This window comes from Brachypodium distachyon, chromosome 2 (assembly GCF_000005505.3).
Source record: "Brachypodium distachyon strain Bd21 chromosome 2, Brachypodium_distachyon_v3.0, whole genome shotgun sequence".
NCBI lineage: Eukaryota > Viridiplantae > Streptophyta > Magnoliopsida > Poales > Poaceae > Brachypodium > Brachypodium distachyon.
Genome location: NC_016132.3, coordinates 11,531,452 through 11,552,826, shown reverse-complemented (window position 1 = coordinate 11,552,826; position 21,375 = coordinate 11,531,452). Strand labels below are relative to the sequence as shown.

General features: G+C 48.7%; 1 protein-coding gene and 1 non-coding gene across 2 annotated transcripts; both read left to right on the top strand.

Annotated features, from left to right (window-relative positions):
* The first annotated feature begins 11,789 nt into the window (after positions 1-11,789).
* LOC100827871 lies at positions 11,790-12,945 on the top strand. The gene has a single exon (XR_002963096.1). It is a non-coding gene; the product is annotated as an uncharacterized LOC100827871 (transcript).
* A 6,167-nt stretch (positions 12,946-19,112) lies between these two features.
* On the top strand, positions 19,113-20,481 carry LOC100841218 (probable glutathione S-transferase GSTF1). The gene is made up of 3 exons (XM_003567653.4): positions 19,113-19,351; positions 19,481-19,529; positions 19,799-20,481. The coding sequence occupies exons 1-3, from the start codon at positions 19,202-19,204 to the stop codon at positions 20,257-20,259; spliced, it is 660 nt and encodes a 219-aa protein (XP_003567701.1). The 5' UTR covers positions 19,113-19,201; the 3' UTR covers positions 20,260-20,481.
* The last annotated feature ends 894 nt before the right edge of the window (positions 20,482-21,375 follow it).

The following is a 21,375-nucleotide window of genomic DNA, read 5'->3' as shown; positions in this document are numbered from 1 at the left end:
AGTTTGAGAGCGTGAACTCCGGACTGAGCAGGCTGAATACCTCGAACAGATTGTCCTTCTGGTATGACAGGGATAGGAGCCGAGCTTTGGCGTTGATGCAAAATCGTGTTGACCAGATTGGGGGTTTTGCCGACTCCTGTCGATCGACGCTGGAGCACGTATACCAAGCCTTGTAGTTGGGGACGGACTCAAAAAACAAAATTGTATATGGCCACTGTAATGGATCTGTTATATTGATGGTATATGATGAATCGATGTCCATGTGTTGTACGTCTTATCCATATTTACTACTTGGGTTACCCTTGGGTGCGCGGACAGCGCTCCCGATGGGAGTAGCCCCCGAGTTCGTGGCTAACTGCACGGAGTTAGGCATGGACTCGAATAGACTTTGATATAGGAAAATTTCGTCGGGTGCGCGGACAGCGCTCCCTATGGGAGTAGCCCCCGAGTGCATGGCTAACTGCACAGAGTTAGGCATGGACTTGAATATCCTTTGTCGTAGGCAAATTTAGTCGGGTGCGCGATCAGCTCTCCCGATGGGAGTAGCCCCCGAGTCCATGGCCGACTATTTATAGTCGGGCTTGGACTCATCGATTGACATATCTGGCTAGATCAACTGCTTCGTTGCTTTCCCCGAGATGAGTCGCTCTGATGAGACCATGTACCTTCGCGATCGTGTGAGGGACGCTGAACGTCAGTTCTTGGCGCTCCGCGGGGAAGCGCTCCGCGGGGAAGTTGCCGTGTGGAAGTCGAAACCTCGTGCTGCTGCCACCCGAGAAAAATTTCTTCTGGGGGAGCTTGTTTCGATAAGCTCTGATTGCTCGTTCTGTATTGTTTCTTGTCTTTAGCAGACTGTCTTGTACTTGCAGAAATTATCCTCGAGTCTCACGAGGAAGCCGAGCGCGTTCGTCATCGCCTGAACACTCTTCAACAGGCGAGGCCGACGGTTCCTTCCTTCTGGTTCGTCTCCGATGGGGGGTATGTGTTGGCGCTTCTATAGGATCGGGCTGCCCGGGCCAAAGCTTCTTTGAGCTCATGCCGCCAGATTATGACTGACATTCATCGGGCACTTTTTCCGAACATGCCGGTTCTTGATAACCTTTGGGGTTTGGTCCGTTTGTTCACGGATTCGGCTGTCATCAAGAGTTATATACATGAGCAGCTTGTAACTGGCGCCACTGTTGGCCTGGCCTTTGTTCGGCTTCGATATGCCGGCCTGGATCTGGGGGGATTGCATGTGGTGCCATTTTTTGAAGACGGCGAGATTAACATGGGGTATTACTATGACGCCGTCGAGTGGCATGCTCGAGAGCTGGTCAATCTTGTCGAGATGATATAGACTTCTACTGCGTCGTTGAGTTTTAGTACTTGTGGGGGGAAGCAGCCCCCGAGTCTTTTCTTGCAATTAGGTGTCGAGTAGCGCGTGCTTCATCTCCCTTTGTTATGTTCTGGAACCAAAACTTTGTTAGTTAAATATTTGGAATACGTACCTTTATCAGTTGATCTTTCTTGACGGTGTTGAATATCTTGTGTCGTGACAAAGTGCGACAGACTTGCGCCTGAGTGTCGCCTGCGACAAGAGCGGCGATCTGATGGTTCTGAGTCCTTGCTTGGACAGGGCTAATCGTGGTTTATGCAATGTATCTGTACAATGCTTGTATTGGCGGGTGCTTCGCGCAGCCCCCGAGTCCTGATTGACTTTCGGGTAAGTGCCATCCACAGAGCTTTAACTGTGGTGCTAGAGTTGCCCCACTCTAGAGATATTATATAGATACATCCCTCAGGTCTTTGGAGAGACGGAGGTGTTTAATGCAGTAATTCAGCTCATGTACGAGGGGAAAACTAGTCTTTATTCAATGATATACTGATGAACATAATATGACTGGATAGAAACTGAAAACGATGAAAAGATAAACTGAGTCTATTTGTAGAGAAATTTAAGCGTAGAAACGCCGTAACTGCGTGGCGTTCCACGCCGTGCCGAAATCGATGTTGGTTGCCGGATCTTTCAGGATGTAGGCACCGCCTGGGATTACTTTGGATATGATGTAAGGCCCCTCCCATGGCGATGCCAATTTGTGATGACTTTTCTGTTTCAGCTGAAGGAGACTCTGTTGGTAGACCGTTGACCGAGCGAGGGCGATGTCGCGTGCCTTATCTGCTGCGTCGAGTGCATCTTCCATACCTTCTGTGCAGTCTGGTCCGGCGTATGCTGCGACCCGAGGTGCGTTATACCTCGCCTCGGATGGTAGCACTGCTTCTGCCCCGTACACCATAAAGAAAGGGGTGAACTGCGTGGAAGAATTTGGTGTAGTGCAAAGGCTCTAGAGTACCAAGGGGAGTTCTTCGACCCACGCACCAGCTGCTCTCCGCAAGGGTGTCATCAACCTTTTCCGCATGCCTTCAGTGAGCAGACCATTGGCCTTTTCGACCTGGCCATTTGTTTGCGGGTGCGCGACTGCAGCGTAGTTGATTCGAATCCCCATCTGCCCGCAAAAGTCTTGAAAGTCGGCTGCCTTGAAGTTGCTTCCATTGTCTGTGATGATCCTGTGAGGAACGCTAAAACGGAAAATGATGGATCTGAAGAATTGGATAGCCGTTGTAGATGTGGCGCTTGCAATTGGCATGTCCTAGATCCACTTTGAAAATTTGTCAATGGCGACTTGCAGAAAACGATGTCCTCCATGACGCGACTTCCTCAACGGGCCTACCATGTCGAGTCCCCATTGCGCAAAAGGCAGGCGATGGGAATTGTCTTGAGTTCAGAAGCTGGGGCATGCGGCTTCGTGGCGAACATCTGACATGCCTCGCATTTGCTGACGATAGCTTGAGCGTCGAGTAAGGCCGTGGGCCAGTAGAATCCAGCTCTGAAGGCTTTGGCGGTGATTGTTTCGCTTCCGGCATGGTGCCCGCACGTGCCCTGAAGGATACCTAGGAGGATATCATGTCCTTCTTCTGGTGCAATACATCTCTGAAAAATGCCAGAGACACTGCGTTTGTACAACTCGCCGTTGATCACTGTGAAAGCTTTCGATCGCCACATAATCCTTCTAGCTTCGGTTGTATCCTCTGGCAACTCCTGCCGGAGCATGTATGCGAGTAGTGGCTTCATCCATGTTGGTTCTATTGCCATGACTTCGACTGCACTGTCTTCTGCTTGCTCGACTACGGGGTTGTCGGGTGAAAGTGTTGAGTCAGTTAGAAGCTCTGAGTTGGACGATTTTTTGACTGAGGCAATCGTGCTCTTCTCTTTGATGGATCGTTGATGAATGATTTCCAGAAAAACTCCAGGCGGAACTGCTGCCCGTGTAGATCCCAGGTTGGCTAAATGATCGGCCTCTTTGTTACTGGATCGGCCTCTTGGTTACTGGATCGGCTGACATGCGCGAGCTCACTTCCGTCAAAATTACCCTCCAATGTGTTGTACATATCACGGTAGGTGATCATGGTGTCTGAAACTGCGTCGCGGGTCTTCATTGTTTGTTGCACGACCAAATTAGAGTCGCCATAGATCATTAGACGAGTAGCGCCACATGCTTTTGCCATCCGCATGCCATGCAACAAGGCCTCATACTCAGCTTCATTGTTGGAGGCGTTGCGGAAGTGCATCTGAAAGACATAGCGCATCTTGTCCCTTTTTGGCGAGATCAGTATTACTCCTGCCCCTGCGCCTTCTGCTCGTTTGGATCCATCGAAGACATGGTCCAGGCACTCGACAAGTCGGGCGGGCTTGGAGTCTGCATCTCGGTCCACTCGGCGATGAAATCTGGCAGTACTTGCGACTTGATTGCTTTCCGGCGCTCGTATGTGATATTCTTGGGCGAGAGCTCGATTCCCCATTGGGCGACACGACCTATTGCCTCTGGGTTATTGAGAATGTTGGCGAGTGGAGCCTCACTCACCACGACGATCGGGTGCTGCTGAAAATAGTGTTCCAGCTTCCGGGCCGTCATGAATACTCCGTATGCCAGTTTCTGATAATGTGGATAACGTTGCTTCGTGAGAGATAACACTTCACTAACATAGTATATCGGCCTCTGGACTGGCTGCGCTTTCCCTTCTTCTGCCCTTTCTACTACCAAGGCCGTGTTGACCACCTGATTTGTGGCGGTGAGGTATAGCAGGAGCTGCTCATTCTCAAGTGGGGCTACAAGGACAGGTGAAGTCAATAGCATGCGCATTAGATCGGCGAATGCACTGCTGGCTTCGGGTGTCCATGTAAATTTTCTCCCTTTTTGAGTAGCTGGTAAATTGGCAGAGCCTTTTCTCCCAATCTGCTAATGAACCGGCTGAGGGCTGCCACTCTTCCTGTAAGCTGCTGTACTGCATGGATGTTTGTTGGTTCCTTCATTGTCACTATTGCTCTGATCTTGTCTGGATTTGCTTCGATTCCCCTTGCAGAAAGAAAATAACCCAGAAGCTGCCCTGCAGGTACTCCGAAAACGCATTTCGTTGGGTTAAGCTTGATCCGATACTTCTCAAGATTCTGGAATGTCTCTCGAATATCCTCTAATAGAGTATCTTCATTCTTTGTCTTGATAACGATATCGTCGATATAAACTTGAACATTTCTGCCCAGCTGCGCCCCAAGACATGCTTGCATGCAGCGTTGATACGTAGCGCCTGCGTTTTTCAGTCCAAAAGGCATAGTTGTGTAGCAGAAAACTCCATAAGGTGTTATGAATGCTGTCTTGTCTTCGTCCTCCTTCTTCAATCGAATCTGATTGTACCCAGAATATGCATCAAGGAATGACAATCGAGCACATCCCGCAGTCGAGTCGACGATCTAGTCGATTCGAGGCAGGGGAAAATGATCTTTCGGGCAATGCTTGTTCAGTGAGGTGAAATCGACGCACATGCGCAAAACTTTCGTGTTCTTCTTCGGGACAAGCACGGGGTTCGTCACCCAGGTAGCTTGTTTCATTTCCCGGATGAACTGGGTGTCGAGTAAGCGATTGACCTCTTCACCAATAGCCTTGCACTTGGGCTCTGAAAATCGTCGCATTGGTTGTCTAATGGGCTTGGCATGCTTGTCCACATGTAGAGGGTGCTCGGCGAGTTCCCTGGGAATACCCAGCATGTCGGATGGTACCCAGGCAAAAAAATTCCAATTCTCGCGCAGGAACTCGACGAGCGCGCTTTCCTATGTGGGAGGAAGGCTCGAAGACACCAGCACTGTTTTGCTGGAATCAGTCGGATGTACCTGATGCTCTGTTGTATCACTCTTCGTGCTGAACTCTATCTGTGGTGGCGCTTTCTTCATCATGGGAAGTACGTCACTGTCCGTCGTTGCCTTCAAAGAGGCGAGTTCCATCTGCATGCCGAATGATTCAACAAGTTTGTGGAAATCTCTGTCACAATTGTTCGATCTTGTAAAGCTTCCACGGACGGTGATTATGTCGTACGGTCCAGGCATTTTCAGCATAAGATATGCATAATGTGGGATGGGCATGAATCTGGCGAGTGCTGGCCGGCCCAGAAGCACATGGTATTGCGATTCCAGTCGAGTACATCAAAATCGATCCGGTATTTGCGGAAGTTGGCGGGGTTGCCAAAGACAACGTCGAGGCTAACCCGGCCTAATGGTAGTGCAGTTTTTCCTGGAACAATTCCGTGAAAAGATGTGTCTGTAGCTTGGAGATTCGTTAATGATGTGTTCATTGCCCTTAGTGTATCCGCAAATATGATGTTGATGCCGTTGCCTCCATCTATGAACACTTTGCACATCTCGTAGCCTCCCACCTGAGCGTCGAGGACTAGTGCTGACTGTCCTGGCCTCGGAATCGAGGTGGGTGATCCGCCCGCGAGAATGAAATGGCGACCTCGGACCAGTCGAGGTACTCTGGGGTGGCGAGTGGTGTTGCCACAGCCAGATGAACTTGTCGAGTGATAACTTTTTGATGTCTGTTGGACGGCCTTCCTTTCTGTATCATGCAGATATTTCCCAAAGGCGCTGGATACACGTCAGCTGTGGCTGGTGGTTCTGATGGTCGTGACGCGGGTTGCGTGTGTTGCACGGATCCGGCGTAATTTGGTGGCAGTGGAGGGGGTGGTGGCGCGTTATGCGCGATCATGCCAGCTCGAGTGGCGTGTGGCAGAGCCAGAGTGTTAGGATTACTCCTCGTTGATTGCTCACCTAGCCCCCGAGGATAATCCCTGCTTGCCGTTGAGTTCTGAAACTGGCTGCATGTGTCCTGCAACTCGTAGAAACAACGGCACTCGAACAGTGTGTGGCCGCACCTTATATTTCCATCAGCATCCCTGGTGCCATGGAAAGGGCAGGGAGACGACAACTGTTGTGTCAATGACAAAGCAGGTTGCCCATCTCGCCGCAATCTCCGGGGCTGCCACTGCTGGTTCTTGCTGCTATCTCGGTAGTTACCACGGTTACTTCTATCCTGATGTCCTTCATGATTTCCTTCACCTCGAACACCACCATTACGGTCGAACTCTGCTGCTACAAACTCGGGGGCGTTGGGCTCCCGCTCCTTTCGCTTCTTTCTTCTCTTGGTGTTGCGACTGTGTCCTCGCTCGGCTTCTTCATCATCTGGTAGTGCATTGTGCTCATTCCGAATTGAATCTTCTCCATCTGCCCACTTATTTGCTATCTCCATCAGATCTGCAACCGTTTATGGCTTGCTCCGTCCCAGTTCTTCCTTAAAAGTGACACGCTTCAGCCCACGCTTAAAGGCGTCGACTGCGCTCTCGTCTGATATCTCTTCTGCTGCATTTTTGAGGGACGTCCATCGTTGTATATACGATCGAATGGACTCACTCAACCTCTGAGTGCATGCTCGAAGTTATCTCCATCAGATCTGCAACCGTTTATGGCTTGCTCCGTCCCAGTTCTTCCTTAAAAGTGACACGCTTCAGCCCACGCTTAAAGGCGTCGACTGCGCTCTCGTCTGATATCTCTTCTGCTGCATTTTTGAGGGACGTCCATCGTTGTATATACGATCGAATGGACTCACTCAACCTCTGAGTGCATGCTCGAAGTTGTTCCAATGAGACTGGCCTTTTATATGTTGCCCGAAATGTACAGGTAAAAACTTGGTATAACTCGTCCCATGAGCCTATTTCACCTTCTGGCAGACTAGCCAGCCATGTGCGAGCGTGCCCCTTGAGCTGCAACTGTAAACACTTCATGGCTGTGTTCTTCGTTCCTCCCTTCAGTCGCACCATTGTGAGGTAATCTTCTAACCAAGCTGTCGGCTCCTGGGAACCGTCAAACTTGATTGCGCTCGAAGATACTGAAAAATTATCGGGCATCTTCGAGTTGCGAACGCGACGACTAAAGCAGGCCGCGCCGCAAGGTTCATCTTCGTCCTCTATGATGTGGCCAGCACGGGCTGACCGCTCGCGATCGATTCTCTGTTGCGTAATGATATCACGAGCATCTCCTAGTACGGGGGTGTTGCGGCGGCGATGAGGCTGTTCTTCCAGTCCCCGTTGTGGAGGAGTCGTGTGATTGTTTTGTCGTGGGGAGCCGTCGTCCCTATGACGTCGGGGCTCCATCTGGTTCGAGTTGGGGCCCATGAGGGCATTCCCGATGAGGCCCAAGCCGGCCAAGACCTGCTTGTGGATTGCTGCCTTCGGGTCATCATCCGATGGCATGGTGGATAGGAGGTACGTGTTTGCAGCGACCACAGCTCCTTGTGGCGTCCGGGGAAGCAACTCTCCCTGGGTGTTGACCGTCATCAGTTCGTCATCCAAACTGCGTGTCATGCCGATGCGGTCTCGCTCGGGGATATTGTTCAGCCGAGACTGATAGCGCGGCGCTCTGTATCTGGGGGTGCTCCGAGAGCACGCACTGCGACTCTGTGCTGAGAGCTGTCTGCGAGCACTCGAAGCGTCGGCGACCTCCCTCCGCCGTTGGAGCTCCGCCTGCTCCTCTCGCAGTCGAGCATGCGTAGTGTCTAGCGCATGGTGGTATGCCATCATCTCATTGCACGTGGCGTCTGCTGGCAAAGGGTTGGTGCCGTTAAGAGCGGCCTCGACCCGAGCTTCTTCTTCCGGCGTGAGAATGATCGTTGGACGATCATTGGTCACGTCTCTTGCGCGTGCCTCAGCGAAGATGGTTCTGCCGGCTCGTTGTCCATCTCCACTGCTCTCGCCTACTTCCACTGCGAAGACCTGTGCCAAGGTCATGCAAGGGATCATAGTTACATCAGCGGGATTGATTGCTACACTCGAACAGGTATTGACGTTGTAAGGAGTGGAATCTTCAGCGAACACCGAGTGGTGCGAATCGCACTCGGTGCAAAAAAATTTGGCCAAAATTTGCCCTGTTTCACCCAACGAGCACATCGGGGGTGAAGGATCAGTTGGTGACGCCACCAGAGACTCGCAGATCTGTCCTGTCGGTGACAGATCTGTGAAGCTGATGATTCCTTCGCGGCTGACTCGGAGGTCAAAACCTCTGAATGACAGCTCCAGAAGACCGCAAAAGTTGCGGAAGGCCGAGCACAATGTTGGCGGGTGAGCTGAGAAACTCAAGGATCCGAAGCGGATCGGCTCCTCTTGCGGATTGAGAGCGGCATGGTTGAGAAGATCGTAGATCTGATGCACTTTTTCCTCTCGGTCGGAGCCAATGACGAGGGGCTACCTCGGCAATACCCTAACTTGAGGGTTTTTGACTGAGGAAGAGCACGGGATGCACCAACAATTTCGTCGACTAACAAAGACTAGGGGAGTCGCAAGGTTTACCCAGGTTCAGGGTCCTCGGAAGGTAATACCCCTACGTCCTGCTTTTGGTGTATTGTATTGATTGAGATTACATGGAAGTTATGAAGCTATGGAGCACAGATGAATCTGGCGTGTGTATATAGGATCGCCATTCCTGATCCCCCTCTTAGCCTTATATATTGGCGGCTAGGTCTCGGGTGTGATAATCGGAAATGTTACAATCAGATCAGTTCATTCCGGTATAATAAGATTATGTTCCTTGGCTTGAGCCGCACTTTGAGGGACTCTACCTGCATATACTTGATGGGCCTTCGAGTGGACCCCCTGTTGTGCTGTATCGGGTATATGAAGGTCGAGGACTCGAAGGATCATTCCCTCGTCAACCGCCTTACGGCACCCAAGAATTCTAAAGGGAATTTGGTTCGCAGAAAAGTAACAAGTAGATATTTATCTCTGCCTGTATTGTTGATTTTTCCAGCGTAAAAATATATACTCCGGTCGGTTGTTTGTCAAAAAAAAATCCTTGAAAGAATCAGGAACTGCATACAGAGCGCAAGGTCTGTTATTGCAGTATACAATCTCAGCTAGCAAAATTTGAAACAAAATAATCAAATCTGAAATATCACCAGCAAATGAAAATATACCTGAAGCGAAAGCTAGCTACCTGTCTCTTTAAACCTGCACTCATATATGGAATATTTTATATGCTTGCCTGCACTTTATTACCCTCTACATTCATCATCAAAATCTTGCATGGTTTTTTATTTCTTCTCCCGTGGGTTTCAAACAGCTACAAGGGGTAAATAGTAATGAAATTATGATTATCGTACCATGAAAAATGAAAATTAAGACATTTTTGACTTTTTTTTTTAAATGGAGGGAATAACCCCGGCCTCTGCATCGAAAATTAAGACATATAGGTATGAAACTAGTACAGTGCCCATGCGTTGCCACGGCCTCTTAAACATATGCACACAAAAATTCACGTTCATTGAAATGACAATAAGATAATTTGACATTCAATCGAATTTAACGGAACAATTGCTTTTGTCATGGAATCCATAATTTTCATATTCCTGAACGTGAGAATTCTGAGTCAGTGACTGTATTACCGACTTATCGTTGATTTCTTCAAAGGGTGCAAAGGCCGGTCCTTACTCCCCCACCGGAGCTAGGCACGGGGCGTTGCAGGATGGCCACCTTGTCCAAAGGGTGCAGAGGCCGGTCCTTGCCCCCACCGGTGCTAGGCACTGGGCGCTTCAGGATGGCCCCCTTGCCCAGCGGCAGCCCGTGCGTGAGCAGCCATACAGAGAACCCGCTAGCGGAGGAGGTGGACGAGCACGCCGCGGCAGCGGACGGCACCTGGCCCCGGGTGATGAGAGGAGGGTATTGGCATGGCAGGCGGCGAAGCGGATGCGGGAGCTTGAGCGCGGGCACAAGCAGCTGTGAGGGAGGCGACGCAGGGAACAGGGAAGGAGGAGGCAGCGGCGGTTGCCGAAGAAGGCGGCAGCGGCAGGCGAGACGGGGGTTGAGGAGGCCATGGGTGGCGCTCTAGATTCGGGTGGCCGGTGGGTGAACGGCGGCGGTGAAGCGCAGGAGGTCGGTGTGGATGAGGGGACGGGCGGCTCGAGGCGTCGGGGCGGAGGCGAGCGCCCGGCCGTAGAAGGTGGAGTAGCATCGTGGCAACTAGAGCGCCGCCGCAGCTATTGGGCCGGCAGATGGACAGAGAGCGCGGGGAGGGCGGCAAACTTGCAAAAAAACCCAGATCCGTGGCACGGCGGGACAACGCCTTGGGTCCCAACCCAACAGGAGGCAGGGCGAGATGCGGGTCGGGGACTCAGGGATGAGTCGGGGAGAGATCCGTGGAAGGAGACGCAAAATTGCAGTTTAGCCGAAACCTTGTAAAACAAACCCAGTTCCGTCCTTTATTTGGACGGCGGGTTGAATTAACAAAAACTTGAAGGGGCAAATTGCAAAATTCACGGACGGACGACGACGAAGGAAGCGTTCCTCCCTTTATTATTTGGGGTAGATTACCTTACCTTAATTTAGGCTCCCATATTTTTCTAATGATAAATATTGTTTTCTTCTCATGATCAATAATTGAATTTTTTTTTTTGAGCTTCAATATTGAATATGTTTTTTTTGAGCTTCAATAATTGAATATGTTGGCAACCTTAATTCATAACAAATTTTACAGATTGACTTTACACTGTAGGAGGATATTTGAACCATCAGATAAATACACCCTATATGCAGCGCCGGTCCTGGAGTTTTTAACTCCTCGAGGCGAAATCGGTGAAAAGGCCCAGCAGCTATTTTAATTCTACATAAGCAGTAGGCAAAATCAGTAAAGCTATTAGCATGGATGGCTTTCTTCGGAACCAAATAAATACTTCTTTTCTCAAGGCGGTAATCCTCAATAGTTAGGTTAAGAAATCACATGTTAACCGGTAATCCTGTGATTACTTTGCCACTTTTTCTTGGGAGAATTTGATTTCGATCTGATATGCTGATTAGAACCGGCAAACTTCGTTGGGTTTGATCTGATTAGAACGGCAGAGGGAGACGGCAGTCAGCTGGGCAAGGGCGCAGGGCAGAGAGCCAGAGATGGATATAAATAGGATTTGGAAGTTGGAACGATTCACGAAAATCATATACTCTACATCCTTTGAACAAAAGTCAGTTGCTTTATTACTCTTTGAAAACGCTTACATCCTTAGCCATTACAGGTAGTAAGAAATTGGGAGGATCAAACCAAGACTGAACGGGGTGATACGTAGCCTGAAGAGCTAACAATGAAGCGCCTCCCTCGATCGGACAGAACTCAAAGATCCTACGTGAAGGAGAGATAACTGAAAATAAAATGTGGAGTAAAGTACTACTCGTTCCTTTTGATTCTAAATTATTAACTCAAATTTGTCCAAACATTGAAACTCCTCGTATCTCGCTGTCAATCAACAATAAAAGAGAAAAATCTCGATCTGAACGAATCCATTCGACTTCCACTGATGGAAGCGCTGATACGCGCCCCAAATTCCTGCTGGACAAAAATAAAATCGCGCGACCCACAATCGCCGGCACAGTTCCCCTACGCCCTAGCCATGAGCCTGCCGCCCCCAACGCAGCGAGGCCGCCGCCCACCGCCGGCGCTTGTGGACGACGCCATGCGCGAGATCTTCCTGCGCGTCCCTCCGGACGAGCCCGCGAGCCTCGTCCGCGCCGCCGCCGTCTGCAAGGGCTGGCGCGCCATCCTCCTCTCCGACGCCTCCTTCGTCCGCGACTACCGCGTCTTGCACGGGCCGACGCCGCCCATGCTGGGCTTCCTCCACAACAGACCCTACGGGACGCGCTCCGGCGTCTCCCGCTTCGTCCCCACTCCCCACCGCCGCGCCCTTCCGCCCGCCGGCATGCCGCGACCGCCGCCACTGGTACGTCCTCGACTCCCGCCACGGCCGCGTCCTCTTCTACACCCCGAAATCCGAGGAGGACTTGGTCGTCTGCGACCCCATCACCGACGACTGCTGGATGATTCACGCCGACCCTCGGTACTCGGACGTGACGTGGAAACCGCAGGACGGCGACGATTCGGACGACGAGAAAACCAGCTGGAATGCAGCGCTGCTCTGCGCCAAGGACCGCTACGACCACCTCGACTGCCGTGGGGGCCCTTTCCTCGTGGCCTTCGTGGGATCTGACGAGCAACGGGGGACATTCGCCTCAGTCTACTCATCAGAGACTGGTGAGTGGAGCAAGGTGATCTTTCTGAACCAACCGAATGCCATTATGGAGGCGGGGCACAGTGCTGTTCTTGGAAGTATGGTGTACTTCCCCTGTAAGTGCATCACCAGAATCGTGGAGTACAACATGGATGAACATAAGCTATCGGTGATCATTAAGCCGTTCGACTCGGCATACGTCCTTGTGGGGGCGGAGGACGGCATGCTGCGGTTCGCGGGCCTGTGGAACGTACTCTAATAAGCTCCACCTGTTGTCAATGGAGCCTGGTCCCAATGGAGCGGTGGAGAACTGGGTGCCCTGCAGGCTGATTGAGCTCGAACCGTTGCTCCCCTCTCGTGCCCTGCTGAAAGCCTCGGTGTGGTTGGTTTTGCAGAAGGTGTTGGTGCCATCTTCCTGAGTACAAAGGCTGGGTTGTTCAAAATTGAGCTCAATTCAGGCCGAAGCAGCAAGATACACAGAAAGATGCTCTTCGAAAAAGTCATGCCCTACATGAGCTTCTACATTGGAGGTACAAACTAGCTTTTGTACAAACTTTTAAATGTGCATGTGAAGTCATGAACACAAAACATGATACCGGCTACTAGCTATTTCAGTGATTTTTTGCTCTCATAACTTAGTTTTCTGAACAATTTAAGCTCGGGAGTTCCCAATGTGGCATGTGATTTCTATAAGTCGAAAATGTAGATTTTTTTTTCATACAAGCCAAAGACAAATAGAAGCTAGATTAACCGAGGGGTTGACCAAAGAACTCCATGATGATTGTGTAGTTTGTGCTGTACGTGTTACTGGCTGCTTTAGGCTATGCCGTGCCGATCGATCAGGTTTTAATGGGTTTGTTAACCTAGTCAGAGCTTTGCAAATTAATTAGGCCCTAGCATTGCTATTTCAAAGAGCAGTTTTGTATTATCAGATCTTTGATCTGTATTAAGAGCTCTCAGACATCCAAACCTAGCTAGTCCCAAGCAGTCCATTAGACACGACTTCCATGAGCCTGCCCGAGCAAGGAAAAGAGACGACTTCCATGCTGTGTGGTGGCGGATGAACTCCAGTGTGCGGTGATGGGCTCTGCCTGTGTTTACCTGGGCCTCCCTCTGGGCCTTCGTAAAGCATCAGCGGCGCAACTACAGTCAGTGGTGGATAAAGTGGAGAATAAGCTTCAGGGCTGGCGAGCGCCGCTTCTCTCTTCGGGCGGGCGACTTACATTGATCAAATCGACCTTGTGTGCCCTCCCGGTCTACGGCATGATATCACTCGACTTGCCGGTTAAGACGGTGGATGCCATTGAGAAAATCTGCCGTGGTTTTCTCTGGAAGGGCAAGAAAGATGTGAAGGTTGGACATTGTCTTAGTGGCGTGGAATTCGGTTTGCTTGCCGAAAAGACTTGGTGGCTTGGGGATCCCAAATTTAAGACTGCTCAACACGGCCCTAAGAGCTCGTTTGTGTTGGCTTCAGTGGACTGATTCGGATAGGCCATGGCATGACTTGGGGCTTCAGGTCTCGAAAGAATCCAGGGAGCTCTTTGAGGCAGCAACAAAGGTGGTCTTGGGTAATGGTGAGAGTGCTAACTTCTGGACGGATCCATGGTTGCATGGCCGCAGGCAAAGAGACCTTGCTCCCCAAGTTATGGCGGTCAGGACTCAGGAATCCTCATCTGTTGACAGTGGCGGAGAGGGTAACTTTCTAATCCGGACTGTCAATTAACCAGCGGCTGAGATCTGCCTGTGTTCTCTCTTCCCTCTCTCCCTCTGACAGGCGGGGCCCACCTGTCAGGGTCGTCCTCCTCCTCAAACCACACAAGGCTCACAGCAGCCATGGCAGGCCTTCGCATCGACCAGCCCGCGCCCCTGGCCGCTCGCCGCCGCCGCCCGCCGCCATCCTCGCGCCCGCGCCGGTCCCTTCCCGCGCCGCCGCCGCCTGCCACCATCCTCGCCGTCGGGCCGATTGGGGTTGTTTGAGATCTGCCTGCAACTCCTCGCTCCTAAAGCAGCGACCCGAGGAGATTCGGGCTGGGTGGAGGACGAACTCGCCCGGCGCCGGTATGCCGACGCCATCAGGGAGGCGATGGCCATGGCGGACAAGGGCGACCTAGTCGGGGCGCTACAGGCTCGTGGAGGCGCAGAACGCGGTGGAGGACGACCTCATGCTGCACGGCTTCGAGAAGATGCTCGGCTCGCTCCGCGCCGAGCTGGCCCAGCTCATCCACCTCATGGAGACGCCCGCGATCTACGACCAGCAAGGCCGCGCCTACGCGCTCGCCGCGGGGACACCCCACGACCGACAGCGCTTCGCCAACAGGGAGCACCAGGAGGCGAGCGGCCGTAGCGGAGGCGCGCGTCGCGGGCGCTCCACGGGGCGGAGGTGCTTGGGAGTGAGCTTGCGGGCGCGGGGCACTTCCTGCCGGAGCAGAACAGAGAAGGGGGAGGCTTGGCCGCTTGGGGAGAAGGGGAGAAGAGGGAGGCAGAGCAGATGTGCTTAGAGGTGGGAGAAGACCCTGACATGCGGGCCCCGGCTGCCAGAGAGATAAAACACAGTCAGATCTCAGCCGTTGGTTAATTGACGGTCCGGATTACAAGTTACCCCTTCGCGCGCGTATAGATGTATAAAACACTTAATATATTTTAGTTCCTCATTTCGCTCAAAACGTGAGTTCAAGGACGTACTTGCACATTCTCCTCAAGTTAAGGGACTGCGTGTGCATTTTACTCCGATTTGAAAGTATAGGAACGCCGTGGTGCTCGATGATGAGACACCTTCAGTTGACAAGATCATGCGGCCAATCCATATTGAAGGAAATGCATTGAAGATTGCGGGTTTGTTGATGGAGTCATTTAGCTTCTTCCCTTGTAGTGAGAGTGTAATGGTAGAGTGGACCGGTGTGGGGTAATTCACGTGAGATTTGCCCGATTCGTTTCGGGTTGTACTAAACTGCTCCGAAGTCTTTTTCTTTAATGGTGATACATCCGGTTCGGTGTATTCTAGAAAAAAAAGTCAATGTCGTATTTCAATAACGTGCCATCGTTATTGTTAGTTACGGAAGAAGGAAGAATGGTTTGATCTTAAAAAGAAAGAAAAAGTCAGGAGGTATGAAAGCAGAAAGAACTGGTTTGATCATAAACCAAAGAAAGAAAAGGTCAGAAGTTCGGAACGCTGCTTCGGTGATGCACGACCGGTGCGGTAACAGTCGCTGACGCGTTGGGTTTGGCCTCACGTGCTGGTGACTGTTATTACGTACGGCACCCAAGAATTCTAACAGGAATTTGGTTAGCAGAAAAGTAATTACTCCAGTTATTTCTAAATTGCATATAATATGGAGGAATTTAGAATTGCAGTATTGGTGTCTACAAATGGAGGTAAACAACCGGAGATTAAATGTACGTATACATGTAAAAAGATTCAAAATGATATGTTTACCTCCATTTGTAGACACCAATACTGCAATTCTAAATTAGAAAACGGCGGATTGCAAAAGGGCAGATGAGTAAGTCATATTTACTAACAAATTAGATGGAAAATATGAAGTACGGTAGCTCTAAGAAGAAAAGAAGCTGATCGAACAATATGGATATAATATTTTCTCCATAAACCACCACAAGTAAATTATGCAATGTAACAACTTATAATCTCTTAATTGTATAGATATGATATTTTCTCTATAAACCACCACAAGTAAACTAGAACTTATAATCTTGATCTTAAATTCACATTCATTTTGATAAGTAAAACATATCTTGCAGCGTATGATCCATAGAACTAATTCTGAGTATAATTAGGCATATACTCCAATAAATTCTGAACTAATTTCTCAAAGAGAAACTATTCCTAGGTATACCACTCAAATAAAATCGAAACAGTAAAGGCATTTTTATTCACCCAATAGTATCATTTCAGGGGTTTTGATAACTATATTTATAAAAAATGAGATAATCCCAGTGGAATTGCACCCACGTATTTCCTAAGCTAGGAAAATCATTAGGAGGAATTCTAAAAATAGAAATCCTATTTTTCTACCCCAAACAATACATGATTAATGTACTGGCGGCATGACAATTTTATTCGGTTGAAATGACCTATCACAGTATAATAATACTAAACAGTCATCATTGTATCAACCATTCAACTCCCACGGTGTTCTCGCACCGGAAGTGCTCCGGACGAACCAGTGTGTCCGACGGTCGTACGATGTGATATCAACCACAAGATCATTTGATGGATGGTTCATGCCTTGCGTCGGACGAGAATCGTACGTGAATTTGTCGTACATATAGCAGTGCTCTTCTTGGACAATGACGTCATCTTCAATAGACAGATGGTACTCCCCTCGTTTTATAATTCTTGTCTCAAATTTGCTCAAACATGAATGTATCTATTTCTAAAAAACGTCTAGATACACGTAATATTTCGACAAGAATTATGAAACGGAAGGAGTAACATTTGCCACATTTGCCAAACATAATTTAGAACCTCAATATCTTCACATATTACTGGTATAAAATTAATCACCACTATATTCTCCACACACGTGATTAAGACATGTGTCCCAATATATTCATTTGGTTAATCATGCATCTCTCTTCCAACCTCTCTCAACTGTTCTCTTATGAATGCACCGGCCCAGGGAACTATGGGAAGAAATCCTCTTCGGTCTCACCAAATGCAACGGAATGGCATGCCAAGCTTCTAAATTCTCTCCGGCTGCCAAAAAAAAAAACTGAATAAAAGTACGCCAATGTGTTGCTTTGAAATCAAGGGACTTTCTCACATGCATGGCAAGAAGAACCTTTTGCACCTGCTTGGGTGCTCATAAACTAAAAGCATCTCAAAAGGTGTTTCCGGTCCATCTTATTGCCATAATGCCAACATTGTTAGCAATTCAAGGCATATATTCATTTGCAATGTAAATTTATCTGCTATAAGTGTGATGCTTAAGAAAAAATATGTTTTGGAACAGAAATTCAGCAAAAGAATATCTGGGGATGAAAAGAAATAACAATAATCTAAGCAGTCTGAAGTCCTTTTTTACTCAACTGCATAAATTCAAGCAAACTAAGTATGCAATCGCATAATGCATTGCGAATATAGCACAATGCTTATATTTCTACTTCAAAATTGTGTCCAATGAAACAAATCCGAGGAGGCCACTATAACATAAATGTAAGGCCTTTTCTATAAGCACCAAAACCACATTTATGACTGTTGAGCACTTTGAAAATCTTTACTTTACCTTAGAATCCCAAAGAAAGGAAAATGTTGGTGAACAAGAAGTATCCACTAACTCCTATATATTAATTTCCATGTCCTAAAAACAGTATGGAAACACGATTTTCCTTTGACATATTTTGTTAACCGGTGAAGAAAATTGCGCACAGATCCAATGCATTCCATATCCCATCACAAAAAGCATATGAGATCTTCCAACGACAATATCGTAAGGAGATGAACATACTACAGTATATATCATCCCTCATGTATGTAAATAAAGCACACTTGATAAACGAGAAAGAAATGACAATTCTGCTTTACACAGGAGCTGAAACGAGGTCCTTAGGGCAACTCAAGCCACGCGACCCATTTGCGGTGGACCAATCCGTTCGGACCAAAACGGGCAAAACGCGCCCTCCAGTGGGGCGACCCATTTCGGCCACCGTCCGCTTTTCGGTCCGTCACGACCCATTTCCAACCCAAATTTGCTCCAGGTTTGGGTTGGGTCGGCAGCATCTTTGTCTTGCGTTTGTCCTCCCTTTGCTCATTTTTCCTCCCCTAGCCCGCATGCCTATGACTAATAAACCGGGACCAAATGGGTGGCTGCGTTGGGGGGCACTGGCAGATCCAAACGGACGGGTGCCACACAATTGGTACAGATCTGTCCGGTCACGGACGGGTGCCGAACAACTGCACAGATCTGTTCGGTCCGCGACCCAAACAGACTGAATTTGGGTCGCCCTGCTAGAGTTGCCCTTAAGACACATAGAAAGACACCGGCTCAATATATGTAAAGTAGCTAATATAATGAGAAATCTAATATTCCCTTCGATCCAAATAACTTGTCTAGATACGTATGTATGTATCTACACAACAAAACGCGTCCGAGACAACATGGATCCGAGAATTCTACGCCACCAGGTATACTAGATTTTACAATAACTTATTTTGGCTAAACTCCACTTTTCATTTTAGATCTAATACGCTCAAATTCAATTGATTGAAATTTAGTTAAACGGTTTTGCTATATCTAAGTTGCCTGATTTTTAATTAAAGATAAGTTAATTTTTAGCCATTAGATATGGTTTGTGCTTTAAGATTCGTAAGAACGAAAAAAAAGATAGTAGGATGAAGTTCAAATAATAATCCAACCGTTCAGATGAGATTTAGTCATTTTACTTTAAAAATCAAGTAAAACCCTTTGCCTGTAACACCGACAAGGCAAAGTCTTTTTTTTTTCCTTCCTTTCCTTTTTGAGCCTCAAAAGTGTATTCAGATCAAAGGGAAAGGCTGAATTCTCAGATCCGGATGTAAGCAAAACACTTACCTCACGGGTGACGCCACGCATACGACACGCACTCAATGACAGCACAACCTCGCCCCATACGGGTCCATCTTGGTTGTTCCAGAGACCACCACACGTCAGTCGTCACGTCCACACCTCCCCGTCTCCCATCACCCGATGCCGTATAAAATGGGACGGCGTTTGGTGCCATTAAGCTCCACACCGCTCGTACGCAGCTAGCTATTCATACACACACTCCCTGGTCTGTCTGTCTCTCTCGCCTGCAGAAAAATGGCGCCGGTGAAGGTGTTCGGGCCGGCGATGTCCACCAACGTGGCTCGCGTTCTGGTGTGCCTGGAGGAGGTAGGCGCTGAGTACGAGGTCGTCAACATCGACTTCCAGGCACAGGAGCACAAGAGCCCCGAGCATCTCGTCAGAAACGTACGTGATGCCCCGATTGACTACTACTCAAATTCTCTGATTCAGTTTCCTTGATGAGTTCCTGGGCTATTCTATTTATTCTAGCAACTGATCTTGGTGCCCATCTTTCTTTGATACTTTCCTTTGCAGCCGTTCGGCCAAATCCCTGCATTCCAGGATGGGGATCTGCTTCTCTTCGGTATGATTAATTTGCATATGCTTTCTGGTTCTCAAAATTTACTCCACTTTCTTCAAAAAAAAGAAAAAACTCCACTGAGAGGCTAGCTCTGTTTCTTCCCCTCGATTACTTTTTTCCACAAAGTAATCAATGTGCTCCCCTGATGGGCAGTTTGGTTGGGAGGCTAGAGCAGATGGATCTCACATTATAACGAACAATTGGATCATACTCCTCATTTGCTCGGTGTCTCGAATATCCTCTCAGATCTCTGTCCATTGTTGTGTTTACAGAGTCACGCGCAATTTCGAAGTACGTGCTCCGCAAATACAAGACGGACAAAGTCGACCTGCTTCGCGAGGGCAACCTGAAAGAAGCGGCGATGGTGGACGTCTGGACCGAAGTCGACGCACACACCTACAACCCAGCCCTGTCGCCCATCGTGTACGAGTGCCTCATCAACCCGATGATGCGCGGCATCCCGACCAACCAGAAGGTCGTGGACGAGAGCCTGGAGAAGCTGAAGAAGGTGCTCGAGGTCTACGAGGCGCACCTCTCCAAGCACAAGTACCTGGCGGGGGACTTCATCAGCTTCGCGGACCTCAACCATTTCCCCTACACCTTCTACTTCATGGGGACGCCGCACGCCGCCCTGTTTGACTCGTACCCGCACGTCAAGGCGTGGTGGGAGAGGATCATGGCGAGGCCGTCCGTGCAGAAGCTCGGCGCCAGCATGGTTCCACCGAAGGCATGATTGTTCCGGAGGAGATCGAGCTTTTGCATTGAGCGGGTCGTGTCCACTCGTGTGTGTTGAGTGTTGTGTTGTGCTTTCGTTTGCTTGCCACTTGCTACGAATAAGGTGATGAACTTGTGTATCACAAGGATTGCACGATCGTGTAATTCGGTGGTTTGCTTGCTTGTATGTATCGTTGTTCGGAACTCTGAAAATAATTAAGTTACTGAAGTCTGAACGCCATCTGCGAACGTCCATGTCTCAGTCGATTGCACAGTCCGATCGTGAGTATACGCGTGTGTTCTGTACGTTTCTTCGAGAGAGAATTCCATATTTGCCACTGAAAATTTATCCATATGCCCAAAAGTCACTTAAAATTTGACTATTTCAAATATGCCATTTAAATTTTATATGGGGTACGAATATGTCACTGCCGTTAGTTGACCGTTAAGTCAATTGTCAGTTTTTCATATTGACCTAAATGCTCCTAGTCACCGGACTATTATCTTTTGAACATTACGTTGTTGGAATGCTTGCGAGCACGTATGCTAAAAGTATGATGAGTTTTAGTATATTATTCTTCTGAAGCTATTATGAATTTTGTGATGTTAGGTAAAATCAATGGAAGTGCTGCTCAAATTTTCAGTTTTCATGCCAAAATCATTATTGCTAAAACTTACTCCTAAATGTTGTGTTACTGCATCTTAAAAACCTGAAATTATAAGTTCTCTAAACGAGTGCTTTGTTGTAGAGGGAAAATCAACATACTACCTAGGACAAAATTGTCTTTTCATCTCTTTCTTAACGGTCAACTAGCGGTCAACTAACGGTAGTGGCATATTTGTACCCCATGCAAAATTTGAGTGGCATATTTGAAAATGGCAAATTTTGAGTGGCATTTGGGCATATGAGCAAATTTTCAATGGCAAATATGAAATTATCTCTTTCTTCGAACTGACCAGCATTTTTGCACCGGGTTTCCAAGTTGGCATTTTGTTCTCTAAAACAGATTGGACTGGTAGGGACAAATGACAAGCCATCCATTAAGCTCTTGAACAAATCTAAGTCTTATGAACCGGACAAGCAAGAACGAATAACTAAGAAGAAATCACAGCACAAGGACACACAGATTTAACG

Bases quoted from the DNA above. Each gene is read 5' to 3' on its own strand.
- LOC100841218 (XM_003567653.4), top strand. From the start codon at position 19,202: ATGGCGCCGGTGAAGGTGTTCGGGCCGGCGATGTCCACCAACGTGGCT. The intron at 19,352-19,480 runs GTACGTGATGCC...TTTCCTTTGCAG, and splicing joins CCGAGCATCTCGTCAGAAAC to CCGTTCGGCCAAATCCCTGC. The intron at 19,530-19,798 runs GTATGATTAATT...TTGTGTTTACAG, and splicing joins TGGGGATCTGCTTCTCTTCG to AGTCACGCGCAATTTCGAAG.